Genomic DNA, 19,251 nt, shown 5'->3' on the forward strand with positions numbered 1-19,251 from the left:
TAGCTTAGCCCAGCACAGATCCTGCAAGTAACTGGTTCCAACTAGCCTACTGCTCCGAATTGTGACAAAAGTGACAAAATAACTCCAACATGTTCCTATTTACATGTTGTGATTTGTAGAGTCACAGCGTGTACAAAAAACAACGTAACATGAGACACAGCCATCTTCTAACTGTAAATAAACCGGGAACTATATTCTCAGACAGGCTTGCTGCGAGCATATCACTCCGCCCAAGTACTATATTCTTCCGCCTGAGAATATAGTTCCCTGTTTATTTACAGTTAGAAGATGGCTGTGTCTCATGTTACGTTGTTTTTTTGTACACGCTGTGACTCTATAAATCACAACATGTAAATAGGAACATGTTGGTGTTATTTTGTCACTTATTCGGAGCAGTACGATTGCTGAAACCAGTTACCTGCATGTTCTGTGCTGGCCTGATGCCGCTGGAGCCGTCAGACAGCATTACAGCACGCACAGAGATGAGAAGGGTATGTATCGACTTGTCTAACTCTGGTGGTTACGGTGAATAAGCTAAATTCCCAATAAGTCCTTTCACTCGATGCAATGAAGGCCTTTGATCGCCTGGAGTGGCCATTTCTGTGGTCGGTGTTAGAATTCATGGGGGTCGGCTTGCAGTTCATTAATATGATCAAGGTGCTATATAATAATCCAACAGCTGTAGTGCTTACAGGCAAAACTAGCTCTTCTCCCTTTGCTGTCTCGAGAGGATCAAGACAAGGCTGCCCTCTTAGCCCTCTGTTATTCACCCTTTCTCTTGAACCACTGGCGCAAGCCATCCGTGGCTCACCCACAATCTCTCCAATTTCCATTAGGGGAACACTCCATCACATCTCACTTTATGCTGATGATGTATTATTGTATATAAATAGCCCTGTGCAATGTATCCCACATGTTTTGTCAATCTTTGAACATTACGGCAAACTTTCTGGCTTTAAAATAAACTGGCAGAAATCAGCTTTGTTAACCTCTAAATCAGGCAATGTGTAGTGTTCTCCTCCCTGCATCTATTCCGGTCACTAAAAGCTTCACTTATCTGGGGATAGATATCTCTTCCTCCATACAGACAATCATTAAAAACAATCTTTCTAACACACCTGACAAAGTTGTGGCGGATCTGGACAGGTGGGCTAATCTGCCAAATTCACTTCGTGGCAGGGTAGCCATAATTAATATAAATATTCTGCCCAGAGTCAATTTCGTCAGTTCGATACTCCCCCTTCCCCCGCCCCCTCGGTATATTACAGTCGGCAATAAATAGATTTCTATGGCATGGCAAACGATCTCGCATTAAGCTCACCACTATGCAGCGAGAAAGGCAAGCTGGCGGTTTGTCCCTCCCAAACTTCAAGTTCTATGAGTGGGCCTTCACACTTAGACCTCTCCTATCCTGGTTTCAATCTGATGCTCAAGTGTCTTGGCGAGTTTTGGAGGAGCAGATGATAGCGCCATACTCGTTTACTAACATTCTGCATTCCAAAATCTCACCCCATCACTGCCGTCTGAGATTTGGTCCTATCATTTCACATTTGCTACTGATCTGGAGGAGGGTGGAGAAATTAGCTGGTTGCCCCTTTGTTTGGGACCCACACTCTCCAATATTTAACAATGAGAGATTGTTAATTGGCGGTCGTCCTATTTGATATCCTGATTGGGAAAAAAAAATGTTTGCACTCTTGGTGATATTTATGGGGAGAGGGGGTTACTCACTTTTCAGAACATATGTCTTAAGCATGGTATCCCACGTACCTCCTTTTTCTTTTATTTGCAGCTGAGATCGACTTTAAAAAGCAATGGTGCCCCTTTACACGCCCCTCTTACACCACACCCTCTTCAAAAATTGTTCCACTCTGCTGGGAGTACAGGGGGTTTTGTGTCGAGACTATACTGGATCTTGCTACGGTATGCTTACAGACCCCTGGCGTTGGACACAGTGTGGAGGAGAGATGTTCCAGACTTGGAGCCTACATTTGACTGGGATGAAGTATGGATCAGTGTGGGCTTAGCATCCAGAAACCCTGATCATCAGCAAATACATTACAATTATATACACAGGGTATATTTAACTCCTAGGAAGCTTCATCTGATGAAGGTTATTGATGATGCTACGTGTACTTTCTGTTCCTCCAAAGTGATAGGCAGTTATTTTCACATGTTTTGGGATGGTTGCCTTTAATCTCTCTAGGTTGTTTAAGATTAGACTGCCCTGCTTGCCTGCTACGCTTATTTTGAATGATCTGTTGAGGCAGGATTTGACTCTGAATGAGAGAAAGGCATTGCTGGCTGGACTTACGGCTGCAAAAAAACTTGTTGCCACACGTTGGAAACCTCCACATTTACTCTCTTTTCGAGCTTGGGTTTTAACATATTTGGATATTGTTTACTTGGAGTTGTCGACAGCTAGAGTTCATGGAGCAAAAGAGTCAGCAATAGAAGCTTGGCTTTCACTTTTAACTACCCTCCGCGGGCTTCAGGTTTCATATGTCACCGAGAGTTGGAGTTCTGGATCCAGGGGGTGGGTGGGTTATGTCTGGGGTTTTATTTAGTTATTCTATTTTTTATTTATTTATTTATTTATTTTTAATTCATTTTCATTTTCATTTTTTTTTTTTTTTTTTTTTATTTTTGTTATTCATTCTTTTCTTCCTCTTAGCTCTAAATCATATGTTTCTATATATAGGTAGGTATGTGAATATATGTTTTGTGCTCTATTTCTGAAGCGTATACATACCTGTACGTACTGTCTCTTTAAAATAAAATAAAAATTTGATCACAAAAAAAAACAATTATTTTAACAATATTCAAAAATATAGTGCACTTACACAATTATTATTTTCTCATCATATTTTGGACTCTTATACTCTCCTGGAGCCACATTCATACTCCACATTGTATGTTTAGCATTGAAGAGTGTTTTGTGTGAATTTGGTGTGTGGTAATGAATATAATGGATGAACAAAGTCAGCATACATTTTGCAAAAAAATTACTAGAATATTTTTTGTAAAGAAGACACGTTTCCTCCGGTCTGCAATTTATTGAAATTTACAGTTCAAACAAAGTATTTCAAAATACTTGTATGAAACAAAAAGTAAACTTAATATGACTGAAGAACATGAGATTAAGCGCACTGAGCAGCGCAGCGACAGGCCAGGTGGGCTTCTGCTGTTTCGATCAGGTCAATGCTCTTCTCGTAGATGCTGCTCAGACCCTCATAGACGTTCAGGTTAGAATCTACAGAAATGGAGAAAGTAAAGCAGTTAGGTGCCATATAATCATCATATTTACTAATTTTTATTAACCAGCGATGATTTCTTGCAGACTCACTAGTGGGCAGGCAGTGGTAGCCAACAGTGGCAGTCGTTGTCCTCACAGGCATGCAGCCGGCCAGGCAGCGCAGCACAGGCTCAACAGAGTAGCATTTGGACTCTTGGCCATGGAGGATCACCTGCTTCTCCAGCTTCACAGATTGAAGCTTCATGTAACACTCTGGAAAAGGGTGAAAAATGAAGGTAAGCACTGTAATTATACATACATAAAGCAGTTTTTTATTAGTTTCTTTAAATGCTTCATTTTACCATTCAGAGTATACATGTTATTTTAATAGGAAGGGTGAAGCAGGTACTGTAAGTATTACCAGAGGCATCCCGGCAGCTCTTTCCAGACAGAACCCAGGAATGAGCGTAGCTGACTGCGTTCTTGGTCAGGCGTTCGTTGGGTGTGCGGTACTCCTGTCTGATTTCGCCATCAGCCTTTCCACAGAGTCCACATGTCTGTCCTCTCATCCAGTCCACAATTTTGACCTGGGAAAAAACAGTTCAGCGTTTGCTCCATTACCAGTATGGAGATTAATAAATCTAAATTTAAGTAGTCAGATTTTTTTGTCTCACCTTCAGCTCGTTCAGATCAATGTAGACCTCCTGGAGACCATGACTGGGAGCATGGAGCGCAATGCCCTCACCTCTCTGTCTGATCTGAATTTTGCCTAAAATGATTGCAAATATATATAAATGTTATTTTTAATTTTCAACATTTGAATAATTATAGCATGTTAAATTTAAATTTAAAAACAAAAACCTGTGGGATGCTGATATGGCAGGTTGCTGATAGGGATTTCTACTCCGTTAACCTTCACTATGATAACACTGCCCTTCGGCTGCAGGTCCACATCACTGTTGGAAAACAATTGAAATACATGTTTTGAAATTACAATTTTTTTCTGGATTGTTTGTCTTTTTGGGGGACAATTCCTTCAATAAAGATATAAATACTTGCTGTTCATACATGTTTCCGATCTTCACATTGATCTGGTTCTGTTCCTCTGGTTGATCCCTCTTCAGCAGAACAATGAATTTAAGTTCCGGGGTACAATCCTGAGCCAACACCTGGGAGCAAGAGTGGGGCATCTCGTTCTTGTATTTCCTGTTGTTGAATGTGATCACTGTGTCTTTGACCATGGAACACTCAGCTGGAAAGAAAAAGATAAATCGTAAGTTAGCTATTTAATGTTCAGCCTGACAATTCAGTAAAAGATGTTTCTTTAAATTTTTGCACCTGCATGAGCCTTGGTGAGCATGTAGGAGATCTTGTCAGCCCAATTGCTTTGGTAGGATTCTAGCTCAGCAGCAGTGTCACCAATTGGCAGAGCAATAGGGAGAGCCACACCAAATTTGTATAATGTCCTCTGTGATATAAAAATATAAGAAACGGTTGTGAAGTGTGTAGTAAATCGATGACAAAACATGATGCAGACATTTTCTGTGTGCAAATAATGTGCAATAAAACTACACCTTTGGTGTCTTCAGCACAACATTCAGGCTTGTCTCAGAAGCAGCAACCACACACAGTCTGATCTGATTACGAACATTTTTGGCCTTTACCAGGCTTATTCCATATTCCATAGCGTTGCAGGAAATGTACTGAAAGATCCTAGGTAGGTATAAAAGTAAAGGTTATTTAAGAAAGAATATTAATAAATATATGGTAGATAGGTGTGTTGGAAAATGAAAATGAAATCATGCCAAAAGAAAGTTATACAGAATACCATTTTTGAAATCTGCTTAGTTTGTGACATTACCTTTTTGCATAGCGCATCATTCTCTTTGGAAGTTTGTCCCAGGCAACCTTAACACCGACTGCAGGGTCTTTACCCACAAGACCAGTCTCAGCCGTGATCTCAGTCTTGTATTGTTTGCACTCAATGCCCCAGGCAATCTTGGCCTAAGAGAAATTTAAATTAGAGTTTAAATCTGAAGCTTCACATAGATGTCAAACAACTGATGGTGAATCACCAAATCTAAGTTTTTACCATCAGCTTGTGGTTGCTCAGCATCACACCATCGGCACAGATTCTCCAGTTGTCATTCTCATCCAGGTTGGCAAAAATGATCTGAAGTCTGGCAGTAGCTCTGTCAAAGTAAGCTGTAATCTGGTATCCCTGAACCTTGTGGTCAGCTCTCACGGCACGGATGAGAATAGTCACAACAGGATCGAGAGCATTAGAGAGGTACTTGGCCTTAAAGTGAAAACCAGAGATTGATATTAATGAAAGTTTAGATTTTTCCAACCGAATACAAGAGACTGTAAATGGCTTGGTCTGATGACTTACCTTATTGTAGATGGTCTCGAAGCTGTAGGCACTGCTCTTGCTGTTGGCACGGGCTGTGGAGAGGGCATGCTGCAAACAAAGAAACCATACATTAGCCTGCTCCAACATGATGTACACGATGTGGCTGTCTCATCAATCTGATAATTACCTGGTGGATGTGGTTCTTCATAAACTTCATTTCATACAGTTGTTGCTGCAATAGAAACATTTGTAGATTAGTTCTTTCACATATTTTTTTGAGTATACTGTTTTTTTTTTTACATGCTCTGAGGTAAAGCTGTCTCACCTTGGACAATGATCTGGACCTGGAGGAGCTGGAGCTGGAGCTGGAGCTGGAGCTGCTGGACACGAGAGAAGACTGGCTGCTTGAAGCACTGCTGGAGCGTGCGCTGGAGGAGCTGCTCAGTCTCTTTGATGCCTTGCCGACTACCTTGCTCTTGGAGCGAGAGGAGGAGCTGGAGGAGGATCTGGAGGAGGAGCTGGAGGAGGAGCTGGAGGAGGAGCTGGAGGAGGATCTGGAGGAGGAGCTGGAGGAGGAGCTGGAGGAGGAGCTGGAGGAGGAGCTGGAGGAGGACTTGGATGATGCGGAGGAGGAGCTGCTTGAGCTGGAGTTCTTCAGACCAGGAACCAGGATTTTCTTGAGTTTCATCAGGACGTTTTTGTCCTCAATTATTTCCTCTTCCTCACTCTGGTTAATCACTTTGAGGATCTTTTCTGCTGCCTTATCTCCAACCTGAACCTCAATTTCAATCTTCTCGATGACTGGTCCGGCATCTTAAACCAAATAGATAAATATCTTACTTTTTAGCAACTTCTTACAAAATGACTTATATTAGTAATTTAATGTCATCCATTTCACTTGCCTGGAGCAACCTCAACAATGACCGCATGTTTTCCAATTATGGTGTAGAGTGGGCAGTTTTTGATGAAGGCTGCGTTGCGAGATTCAATCTCAGTGCAGGCCTTGATTCCAAAGGTTTTGATTACAGTACACATTCTCTTTTCAAAGGCCTTGGGGACAATTCTACTTGGCAGGTCAACAGGAAGGATTTCAGATGACACTGACTGTAAAAGAACAACAGAGGTCACCACATTAATTTGATGCAGGGTTAGTGTTTGTGTTGGAACATGTAATTGAATCAAACTCACCATATCACCAGCCAGAGAGGATGCTATCCTTGAAATCTTTGAAGAAAAGGTTTCCCTTGATGTCTTTGCTGCAACTTCAGCTGGAACCACTGGTGTGATTTTGGCAGCTGCAAGATCTTCCACATTTCTTGCAACAGCAATAGTATCAACACTGTTGGAGGAAGGAAAAATTGTTTTAAGAAAACAGAATTTCAAAACTGGGTGATAAATGACACTTGCTGACAAGGAAAAGTACATACAATACAGTTGCAATCTTATCGATGCCCTGAACAGGCAGGAACTGCAGCTGGAAGTTCCCCTTAATCATGTTAATTCTTGCTTCCATCTTTGCAGGAACAATTGTGTGAACTCTGGCTTTTGACATCAGGGTAGCCTGGACGAAAGCAGTATTCACTCCCATAACTGCGTAGGTATGCATGGACACACTGCAAGGGACAGAAACATTTTTTAGTAGGATTTTCCTAAGAACATTTGTTTTCAACTGATGAGAAGAATCTTAATAAGCTGCACCTAGATTACCTTGAAGTAATGGCAGCCCTGATGTTGATGTCAGACTTCAGAAGCTGGGCAACATGGAAGTCCGCAGGCAGAGGTGGTGTCACAGTGGCTTGGACTGTGAAAAATAACATTTTCACTATCTGTATAAATAATTTCCTCAAACCAGCAACAGTTAAAGGTATAATATGTAAGATTTTCCTAAAAAAACAGATTAATACAAAGGTCATCTCTCAATCATCACTTATGACCCACAATAAGTTTGTGGTGGATTCTGTATCTACAGAGAACCTGCCCTCAGCATCAGCAAAACGCCTTTTGGCCCCACATGGGTGTGTAACCCTTGCCAATAACAGCGTCCGCTGTACCCCTCGGCGTCTCATACCACCAAACAGGTTTTTTGATACACAAACGGAAACTGACAGGATGAAGCTCTGCATCCTCTCATAATCCGGCAATGTGAAACCTTCCTTCAGAAGTGTGGTTTGTTTATTTGTGCTTTAGAATCAGAGATGTTCACGAGTCATTTTTTGGAAGTCCAAATCGAGTCTCAAGTCTTTGAGGGGCAAGTTCAAGTCAAGTCTCAAGTCTTTTGTCACGAGTCCAAGTCAAGTCTCAAGTCTCTGGCCATCTGATCTGTCCCTTACACTGTATTGTTAAATCTTATGAATTCAAAGCATGTCCTGTAGCTACCATCCATACAGTACAGTATCAAAATCAGTTGTAGGATAACTTTATGGGGTCTACTTAACACATCCCTTTAACCCTTATTATTATTATAAATATTAACCTAAGTCTGTCACATCACATGGATATAACTAAAGATACAATGTGCCTGTTCCCAGCATTAGCACAACACGTTGCAATGGTTAGCTTGTTACCTGTGGCGATATATGCTAAATGTACGTCTCTTTCACTCCAAAAAATGTTGAAGTGGAAATCAAGAGAATAGTGGCAGCGCCACACCAGTTACAGAAGAACATGCATCTCAGTGTCAGTCCAAATTACGCACAATAAGCAGTTTGAACTGACTGATGTAATGCAATTTATTTATTTTCTAAGTGTGAAACTGAGTGCGAGGGAGACCCGACTCAGAGGAGGAGAGGTTAGTGAGGCCAGCGTCTCCACGGCAGATGACGGTATGCACGGATCCGATGCACCACGCATGGATGAAATAATGAAATAGTAAATACGACTACAGTAACAGAAATATGTGCAGAATTAAGACAGTCAAGACGGCCCAGTGTTTGGTGGACCGGGTACGCCTTGTTCACTTAATAGTCTACAAACCATCCAAGGGATCAATACGCATCACATGAGTTTGCCCACCCGACACACAGCATTTGTTCCTAGGGAGATGGATCCGTGCGTCCCGCCTCCTGTGCGCCATGGATGTCTGAGCCTCAGCAACTACTAACTATACAGATACAATCTACCTGTCCCCAGCATTAGCACAACACTTTGCGATGGTTAGCTTGTTACCTATGACTATATGTGCTAAATGTAATGTCTCTTTCACATTACTCGTCATACGTTTCCCCAACTTATATGCGCCAATAAAAGAAAATAGAAATACATGAATACATTGCGATTTAAAAAGCAATAATTGCATAAAAACATGTTGTTGACGAGTCTCGAAACTCGAGTCTGAAGTCTTTTGGGAGGAGTCGCAAGTCAAGTCTGAAGTATTTTAGGTCGAGTCCGAGTCAAGTCTGAAGTCAGCTGTTTGTGCGATTTAAGTGCGACTCGAGTCCAAGTCTCAGACTCAAGTCCCGATCTCTGTTTAGAACATAACCACCGTGAAACAACTGTTTCACTTGTGCGCTTCCTCTCTTCATTCTCTCTCTCTCTCTCTCTCTCTCTCTCTCTCTCTCTCTCTCTCTCTCTCACTTGCTGACTCTGAGTCGTGGGGGAGGGGCCAATTTTAAACACTATGTTTACAGAATAGTATATATTTTACCTTTAAGCTCCACAAGTGCAACTTACGTTCAACAGAGGCAGCAGCCACAGCAGCAGTATAGAAACTGAGCTCCATGGGCAGACCAATGGTGGTGGGAAAGATGCGACGAACCTCAGCAACCAGCAGTGGTTTTGTGAAATGAAATGCGAACCCAGACATCACAGCATTCAAAGCATTCCTGCCATAAGTGTGGATTGCTGGTCCACTGGCAAGCTGTAAACACAAAATTGCTCATAGGACATCAGATATTCAGTTCATAACCATTGATTACTTAGCAGGTAGTAGACTAGTTACAGTAGAATATGCCGTACCTCAATAATCTGATCAATAATGGCTTTGTCAATGTTGGCAAATGCGATTTCCTGTCCAAAGAATTTCACATACACAGAGGCCAGGGGCTGGCTGGAAGGATGAGCCCTCCACTCAGAAAGCTGTGCAAAAAAGAAAACAGTTAATAAACTGTATATGTGTTTTGATTGAAAAAATGTATAAATATATTATCATCATCTCTTTAACTTACAGCCTTTATAACTTGTTTCATCTTCGTCATCCTGTCAGCATTCTCTGGAGACTTTTGTATTTTCAGAAGGGCCTCCTGCATTCCCTCAGTTCTTACTCCAATCTGAAAGAAGGAAAATTATTTGATGGGTTGGTATTTTAAAAATTATTACTAAAAATATAATGTGCAAGGTGCATATAGCCAAAAAAATGAAGCTTGTTGACAGAAAATTCAAATCTGTTATGTTAAAGTTAGGATTCATGGCATTGGTAAACAGCCTGAGATGTAGACATTAATTCTAAAGGCTAGCTAAATTTCCTTTTTGCTGTTATGATTTGACACATTTGCATTGTGCAAATGTGTATAAGATGGGAGTGGCATATGCCAGATATATGAGAGCCTTTGGTTCTGTTAATTAGCTATGTAAGACATGATTGTCATACCTCAAGGACATCAGCATAAGCTCCTGCAAAGTAGGTGCGAGCTTTGGCCACAATGGCTCTTGGAAAAAGAGTTGCAGCATTGTTAACATAGAAGGCGCTAGCAGCAGCACCCATCATCAAGGGGTCTGTAGGGCAAAATATGAGAACCATCAAAACCCATGTTTTAATCTAAAAGCTCTGATGACAAATTATTATCTTGTTGTGCTCTTACTGTGGTAGGTATCTAAATAGAAAGTTCTGCTGAAGCGATAGCTCATTCTGTCAAATTTGGGGCTAAGGATCTTCACAGCAACGTTACAGGCAGCAGCACTGAAAGTAGAACAATAAAATATATGCAATTATTTGTGCTGACATGTTTAAATAGCAAACCAAAACCTGCAAAATTAAATATTATGTAAGTTCTTACACAGAGGTAAAATCAGGAGCGGTGTTCTTGGTCATGGCTTTCATGTAGGAGTAGACAAAGCTAACGATCTGCAGATTATTTTCTTTCAAGAGGACATTGGCGAGAGTAGTCACCAGACCCATTGGCAGCTTGGTCTCAAACATTACGATAGCAGCAACCATTCGTAGCTCTGGGTGGAGAGCCTTGTCCATGAACAGCTGAAGAGCCATTTCCTGGATCTAATTCACAAAGATGAATGTTATAAATAAAACATGTCTTAAGTGTATTCATTCTTAGTAATGGAAGGAATTGCAAAATGTAGTCTCACCATCTTGGGCTCCTTCTTAGCAATGTTCCTCAGGGCCAAAACAGCATCAATGTGAACTCTGTGTGGCAGGCCAGCAGCAGCACTTCCAAAGCCAGGCAGGAGCTTCATGATTGGCTTCAGGCTGGCAGGATGTCCAGCATTACCCAGGACTTTGAGAGTGATAATGACCTCCTCAATTTCACCTCTGGCAACAGCCTGGTTAAGAAGTTCATGGATGGGCTGTGGGAGCAACAGAAAAAACAACATTTGTGTCACTGATGTTATAACTTAAGTTATATAAAACATGTATTAAAAAAAAGCTACATACCCTCACTAGTTCAGCTGGGCAAGTTGGGTTCTCTGCACAGTATTTAGCAACCAGGGTGCCGTAGCCCAGCATGGCAATCTCACGCAGAACTGGGTTTTTTTGTATCTTGGGGTTCATGGCCAGGTCCTGACGAGTGGTGAAAATAAAGAACTGATTATGCGTCCCAGTTCTCACATCATTACAAATATTTAAGAAAACTTTTAACATTGACTTGCCTCTGCAAGCTTGATAACCTCCAGGTCGGCTGTCACCATTTGGACAGATGCCAGAAGTGCTTGAGCAGCTTCGGCAATAGTCAACTCCCCAGCGAGGAACTTCTCCTTGAAGAACTTCAAAGCAGCAATAGTACCAATGGCAGGGACAGCATTTAGGATCCAGTGCCTGGGAAAGAGAAATATTATATTATTATAATATCCATGGCATGTTTTTTTTCCTGGCTCTTCTCTGAATAAAAGTCGCAGTTACCTGTATTCGGCTTCAGCTTTGAACCGAGTCCAGAGGGCCTCAATACTCTCAAATCTGGCCACACGTAGCAGCTGGATGAGCTCAATGAATTTCAGAGGGGCATCTTCGTGGACCATGGCCACATTGGAAGTCACCAGGTGGTTTAGAATCTCAACAATCTGTCAGTAAACAAAACATTTCCCGTATTAAAATTTGCTGCCACAGGATGAATTCTAAAAACAAAGGGAATATTTCCTGAAGTACCTGTTCCTCGGCATTGCTGATCTTCAGAAGCTGGATGGGTATCTGGAGAAGCTCGGTGTCAAACACGTACTGCAGGGATCCACGGTGAACATATGGAACATTAGCTCTGATGTGCTCCACTGCGTCCGTCGCAATCTCAATGAAGGTCAGGATTTGCCTGTGATTATACATCAGCACTACATCAATCTGCAGTGACATTTTGTGCAGAGTATAGCACTGACGTCACTTTTATTGCATTCTTCTTTTTCATTTAAACCACATACTTAGCCTCCATCTGGGCAGCGCCATTCATGATGTTGAAAGGTGAGAACTGGATGAGCTCTGTAGCAGTTGCCTCCAAGATCAAAGAACCTGTGGCTGCTGGCTTCATGATGTAGCTAAAAGCAGTAGCTCCGTTCAGGGTCTTTCCTCTCTGCATTGACAAGACCCACAATATTGTCAGACCAGCAGTGTACTGTATTAGAGAGTATGAAGTGAGAGGAAAATTGCACTTACAGCCTCACACTCAGCACATCTCTCTGTGTAAGCCAAGCCGATGTCCTTAATGATTCTCTCCTGGCAATGGTTCAGGTCCTTAGTCTTGGTCAACAGGATGCGGTCAGCCTTTACGTCCTCACTGATGATGTAGTGGGTTTTGCACACACCTTGTACTCCAGGCTAGTTCACAAAAATCCAAACACAGTTTTTCAGTTCAAGCAATGTGGCATTTTGTGGGTGGAACACTATGAAAATGAGTTATTTGTACCTCTTGCAGCTCATAGACGTTCTGAGTCTTCTTGATATTCAGCTGGAAGATGTTGAGGATTCCTCTGAAGACATTCAGCACAGTTTCAGAGACGCCAGCGGGTGCAAACACTTTGCCGACAACACCGTTCACATACTCAAACTTGATGGGTGTCGAGAGCTGAGCAGCCAGGGCTGAGGTGAGCTTGGTGGCTGGGATGAAAGCATCTTCGGGCCAGATGTTACTGTACTCAAAGATTTCCGGGTCTATAAGCTGTAAGGAGGAGTGACAGTTTGAATGAGTTGAACACTTGATAGTTTATAAGCCACTTAGAAAATCTTTATTCTAGTTCACTGACTAACCCTAACCCTAGTTATTCATGTTGTTTACCTTCAGCACGAAGGTGTCAGCACTTTCAGCACTGATTAAAACTTTGCTGATGACTTTAACTCCAGCGCGTGCCAGACCCTCCTCAGGAAGGCCGCCCATAACAAAGGCCTCATATTTGTAGACGTAGGACTTTCCAGTGGCAAACTCTGGAGCTGCAATAATAGATAAGAAAACAAACTTTTTATTTATATTTTAATTAATTTACATTTCAATAAAATGTTGAAACTGAGAATCAGAAACGTTCTATATTTACACACCAGAATTACATTTTTAACATAATAGCATAACAACTTACCAAAGTTGACCTGGTTAGCCGCTACAAAATAGAAAAAAGGTTATTTATTTATAAAACAGGAATAAAATGTTATTTTATGTAAATTAAATAATAATTAAAAAGGGAATTGATCATCTTTAAAAGGTGGTTTCATATTAATAAGTTATCACTAAATGAAAATACAACGTCTGTGGTGTCCTCTGGTGTCAGGGCTTATTGTGAAATAAAGCTTAAAACTTGAATTTAAATGGAATTGATAATTAAAGAGTATATAAAAACAATGCTAGTGAGTGATTATAGATCAGAAACTGTTTGAAGCTACATATAGAATATATCAAACTGAAACTAATCTCTAATCTAAATATATTGCTATTCCTCTATTTTGATGTATTAACCTACAAGCATGTTGATAAAACTAAAGAACTTGTTTATTTTTCTGCTCTAGCATATAAACAAAATTACACTGTCAGCAAGTGCAGTTTCTTATTTTTGTCCTAATAAACACAATATCAGTAGATCATTCTTGCCATGTACTCATCTACATGTCTATTATATCATTATACAAAAAAACTACATTTTCAGAACTTTAATTTAATTTAAAGTTAAACCTAAGTTGATTTAGTTTAAAATGCATGAAGAAATACTTACCAGCAAAGGCCACAGTGAAGGCGAGCACAAGCACCCTCATGACTGGTGATAGTGGACAACTGCAACCAGGGGCTTCCTTATAGCCAGTTTTTGCTGGCTGTGTTCCCATTAAAATGTATCATTAACTAAATATCAGCTTTACTTGTTATTGATGTTACCATGCCCTGACCTTGCAGATTAGACGAACGGAGTAAAACACGAAGGAAAATGTCACAGACAGGGTCATATCCAGGGTTTTAAAATTAGTGAGGTCCAGATTTTTTCTTTTAATGGAGCTTATTAACTGGACTTTGGGACGAGCGAGATTCATACCAAAATGATATGTCTATGAAAAAGTGTGTGTGTGTGTGTGTGTGTGTGTGTGTGTGTGTGTGTGTGTGTGTGTGTGTGTGTGTGTGTGTGTGTGTGTGTGTGTGTGTGTGTGTTCATACCTACATCACACATCATGGTCTTTCTGTGCTCCTCGGTTCTCCTCTCTGGTCATTCATTTATATTTAGTTTAGACAGAAAAGGGTGTGCTTTATTGTAAAAAGAAATTAAAGAAATAATGTTTTCAAGTCTGTGACATAGCCTATTCTACACATGGCTATATGGCCTATATGCTTTAGACGTAAGACATAATACAGTATAGTAAAAGGTGTCAGCTAACATTACAATAACGTCAGCACAAATACAACTGAAAAGCTTATGCCATTGCCAGGGGAGATACATATAGCTCAGCAATGAAGCCATCCAACAACACCATAAATTGTTCACATTTGCCATTATACAATATTATGAGACCACAAAAAGAGTACAATGACACAGTTTTCATGCCTTTAACATTGGAAGAGGGTCTGATATTATCTAAATAATGGTCAAGCCCATTTTTAAATGCAGCAAAGGAAGGTTCAGAGTTTCTAAACCTGCATTTACGAATAAGGAATTTGGCAAGAAGAAAAATAAGATTTATAATTAAGCAAAGATTAACCTCCTCCTTTCTGAAATCTTGGAAACCAAGAAGCACATTTTTATAGTTGTGATCGCCCGCTGGCTCTGGTGTGGGCTCGGAAAATGTGTTAGGGTTAGAGCGTTCTACAAATATTGCCATCCTCCACAGTAAAGGAAGATAAACGTTATAGGCTACTCTTGTCCTGATTAATCCTTCCTCCTGCACGTACACATCCGAATATCCCTTGCTAGCTAACAATATGACTTTACTGTCTATTTGTGCTATGAACAGCACACCTCACTGAGAAAATAGGCAGGACATGGCTCGAGCAGCGTGGCGAGCCGTGCTTGCGGGCTGTGTGACCTTTTACATGGGCGCCAAAATGAAAAGCAGGTCTGACATAACAAGTTATCTTAACCTGACTTTTGGCTTTCTTGACAAAAAAACATCCCAATGTCCAAAATCCAAACATGTTATCTAATCCAATAGTCTTTCAATAAAATGTCACTGTGTTGTGACCTGCAATTTTATCAGTTCAACCGTTGACTCTCCAAATAACTCTCCAACATATGTTTAGCCTACTTAACTTTTATCCTCACAATGTTCTAAATAATCAAAATGCATCAAAATCAAGTCAAGAAGCCTTTCTTTCTATTTAATTCAATTTGATTTTATTTATAGTATCAAATCATAGCAAGAGTTATCTCAAGACACTTTACAGATAGAGTAGGTCTAGACCACACTATAATTTACAAAGACCCAACAATTCTGCCAAGAGCAAGCATTTAGTGCAACAGTGGCGAGGAAAACCTCGTTTTAGGCAGAAACCTCGGACAGACCCAGGCTCTTGGCAGGCCGGCATCTGCCGGTGCCAGTTGGAACACAGAGACACTGATACATACAGATATAGAGAAATATGATTCACAATAATTATAGCAGTTGGTATGATGAACAGTGGCAATTATAAAGATAATAGAGCTATGACTAGAAATAATAGTATCAGTTCAGGGCGTACCAAGGCCACGGCGGCAGCTCCAACCATGATTAAGGTGCCACTCCAATCCAAGGAAAACTGCGAGGCGAGAAAAAAAGGACTCCGGGGAATAAGCTCCCCGGAGCTAAGCATTACTGGGACATGAATGCACACAGATGGAAAGAGAGGGGAGAGAGGAGCTCAGTATGTCAAAGGAAGTCCCCCGGCAGTCTAAAACTATAACAGCATAACTAAGAGCTGGTCTAACGCAAACCTGAGCCAGCTCTATAAGGGTTGGTAGATCAATCTGACGACTATAAAGAGAAGCAGAGAAGAGAAGGGGTGCCGTGTCTGTGGCTATACACCCTCCCCTGCCGGTCTAGGCGAACGCTGCAACTCCTCACTCCTTAACTATAAGCTTTATCAAGGAGGAGAGTTTTAAATTTACTCTTAAATGTGGAGACGGTGTCTGCCTCCTGAACCCAGTGGGAGCTGGGTCCATATGAGAGGAGCCTGATAGGTAAAGGCTCTAGCTCCCATTCTACTTTTAGGGGCCATCCACAAACAGAAACGCTTTTTGGTATAAACGCAAGTTTTGCATCGTTTTGGCCAATCGTCCAAATGAATCCTGTAAACGCACTGCCTGAAGACGCACTTTTTTGAATTCTGGTCCCAGGGTGAAAAAATTTGGAAATGCTGCCCTTGCGGCCTCGACCTCTAGCCTCGACCTCTTATCCCGCGACGACGTCTCATAACAACAACAATAATTCACTATCGGTCCACACAAACGATTCTGGTTTCCTTGCACTAGCCATTTTCATCGTCTTCTTCTTGTGTTTGGCATCTTCTTCTACTGTCTGTTTGTATACAGCGCACAAGCTTTATGCACACGCTCCGTTGATTGTTCTCCGTTTTTGGTGAATTTCTGTAGCAGAAACAGCGCCACCTATAGGCCTAGAATATGAAGTAGCGTGATGAGTCATTTACAAATGGATCTGTTTGGACGCAACTGTTCTTGAAACGATGCCAGGGAAGACGGGGAAAGATCGTTTTGGTACGTGTGGACATGGCCTTAGAGACTCTAGGAACCACAAGTAACTGCATTCTGGGAGCGCAGTGCTCTAGTGGGACAATAAGGTACTATGAGCGCTTTAAGATATGCTGGTGCCTGAGAGCTTTGTAGGTCAGGAGAAGGATTTTAAATTCAATCCTGGATTTTACAGGAAGCCAATTCAGAGAAGCTGATACAGGAGAAATATAATCTCTTTTCTTAGTTCTTGTCAGTACACACGCTGCAGCATTCTGGTTCAGCTGGAGAGTCAAGGAACTTGTTTGAGCAGTGTATTTATCATCAAGTACTTTTTTTTTTTTTACCACAAATGTACTCACCAGTTTTCTAGAGTAATATTAGGGTTTCCCCCTTTAAGTTCAGTACAATATATTTAAGTGTCTTAAAGCACATTGGCTACATTGGTGACATCACTGAGCCATGAAGGCTACCACATGGTCTGGATTGGTGAACTAAAACAGTATTCTGAAGCTTTGCATAAATTAGCGCAAAGGAGAATGATATTTAATATGTAGGGGTATGGTTTTGTAGCAAAGTGCCATATGTGTAATCAGATTGACAGTCAGTAACGTGTCCATGCAGCTGGGAATTAAATTTTAAAGGAAGTACTCTCTTTGCTTCTTCCTGTTCATTGATCATTGAACAAGGCATCTCAACTACTGCTGTAGCACTGAATATGACAGACACTGTAGTGTGTGGTATTAATGTCTTTCTAAAAAGCATATTGGATTTCCTTAATGTTTTTACAAGGTAACAAACCTCAGTGTTGGGAAAGTTCACTTTCTACATGAAGTTCACAAATTTTAAAATGAACTCGTTCAGTTCATAGTTCATACTTCAAAATGTTGAACTAAGTTCACAGTTCCAAAAATGAACTAGTTCATAGTTCTTTTTTCCCATGTTGCTTCAGTTCAATGTGCCGTTATAGGTTTGCTGTGGATGTGACTGAAGTGCGGATTTTCTTTTTGAAAGCCGGCGGGCAAAGTTTGCACAGAAAGAAAAAAAAGATTTTTCCCATCCTCACCAACCTTTAACCTTAAAACTCGTTTAAATGATCATACAACGCCTCCTTGCTGCTTCGTCGCCTCCATGCTGCTTTTTGTTTTGATGACACATGCGACCCTGCGACACCGGTGGCTGGTGTTGCCAGATTGGGTGTTTTTTCCGCTACATATTAATGCCTGTTTACGGTGTGTTTTAGCCAGGTTTTCATCTGGAACGCTCTATAGAAATCTGGCACCCTATTGAACGAAGTTATAGTGCGTTCTTTTTGTCTTGTAATCGCGACTAGTAGCTTGAGTGTGACGTCACATCCATGTCGAAAAACAAATAACCGTGGGTTGTTGCGTTCTTTTTGTTACACAATACTACGAGTCGGAGAAAAGATGGATTTTTGTAACATTTTTAGTAACATTTAGGATTCTATTCACCCAGTTATTGACATATTACACAAATATATTTCACAGTTTGATACATGAAAATTATGTTTTGATTAATGTTAACGTTAGGCTACTGCTCTGCTTTCTGCTCAAGACTCGGCTTAAAGCCATTGTTAGCAACCGAGCGTCTCTAGCCAATTTCAGCTGCACAAGCTACAAAATAACTAATTAGGCAGTATTTAACTCATAATAAGACTGTAGCGACATGCCTAAAGGTAGCAGTATACAGTGCTATGTGTACGACTTCTTTATTTGGTTACAACAACGAAAAAAGTGCTTAAAATTGTAGAAAACCACAATGTTTACTACGTGTGATGCACGACGTAGCCATCTTTGAAAGTGAACTCGGGGTCCTCTGAGTTCAGACGACTTGACGAGTCGTATATACAACCTCGGTGGCGTTCTTTTTGCAACTTCCGGTTCGTAACTCCACAAAACAACTTGTAAATCGACTTCAGTGGACAAAAAGAACGCACCATTAAAACTGAGAGAGCGTGCCGTTCACAGACACCTGAATGAATGAGTTCACAGTAATGTTCATCAGGCAGTAATACAGTACGTTCAGTTCACGTTCACCCAAAATGTGAACGAGTTCATGAACTATCGTTCAATGAACGCATTCAGGCACAACACTGACAAACCTGTATAATGCTAAACTACCTATGATTATTTATTACATTGGCCAATTTTAAAAGTCATCATTTGGTTCATTTGGACGATGTGCCAATTCACATTGACATGACAACCTACACTGAAACCTGTCAATATTTACTCCATGTCCCTGGCATTCTAATTCTCTACACAAGTTTATATTAATTTTCAATGAGAATTGAAATGCATGTTTTTAAACAACGTTTTGGTGGGGGTAGCCTACTATTAACAACCTCGCGGTGTACGCTACC

The 19,251-nt window shown here is 40.9% G+C and overlaps 1 protein-coding gene across 1 annotated transcript; it reads right to left on the reverse strand.

Moving 5' to 3' along the window:
• Positions 1 to 3,041: 3,041 nt before the first annotated feature.
• LOC114561091 (vitellogenin-2) lies at positions 3,042 to 13,977 on the reverse strand. Its single transcript, XM_028586797.1, has 34 exons — positions 13,938 to 13,977; positions 13,311 to 13,331; positions 13,016 to 13,167; positions 12,647 to 12,898; positions 12,397 to 12,558; positions 12,165 to 12,313; positions 11,902 to 12,058; positions 11,659 to 11,816; positions 11,409 to 11,574; positions 11,194 to 11,319; positions 10,887 to 11,105; positions 10,580 to 10,797; positions 10,385 to 10,482; positions 10,174 to 10,298; positions 9,752 to 9,853; positions 9,543 to 9,662; positions 9,258 to 9,444; positions 7,296 to 7,389; positions 7,016 to 7,201; positions 6,777 to 6,927; positions 6,491 to 6,692; positions 5,914 to 6,401; positions 5,776 to 5,820; positions 5,628 to 5,696; positions 5,328 to 5,534; positions 5,097 to 5,239; positions 4,810 to 4,948; positions 4,574 to 4,703; positions 4,304 to 4,487; positions 4,097 to 4,191; positions 3,910 to 4,004; positions 3,657 to 3,822; positions 3,347 to 3,508; positions 3,042 to 3,253 (listed from the first exon to the last, which is right to left on the reverse strand). Exons 1-34 carry the CDS (start codon positions 13,975 to 13,977, stop codon positions 3,141 to 3,143), a joined length of 5,121 nt encoding a protein of 1,706 aa, XP_028442598.1. The 3' UTR covers positions 3,042 to 3,140.
• Positions 13,978 to 19,251: the final 5,274 nt, after the last annotated feature.

Source organism: Perca flavescens, chromosome 9 (assembly GCF_004354835.1).
Source record: "Perca flavescens isolate YP-PL-M2 chromosome 9, PFLA_1.0, whole genome shotgun sequence".
NCBI classification, from domain to species: domain Eukaryota; kingdom Metazoa; phylum Chordata; class Actinopteri; order Perciformes; family Percidae; genus Perca; species Perca flavescens.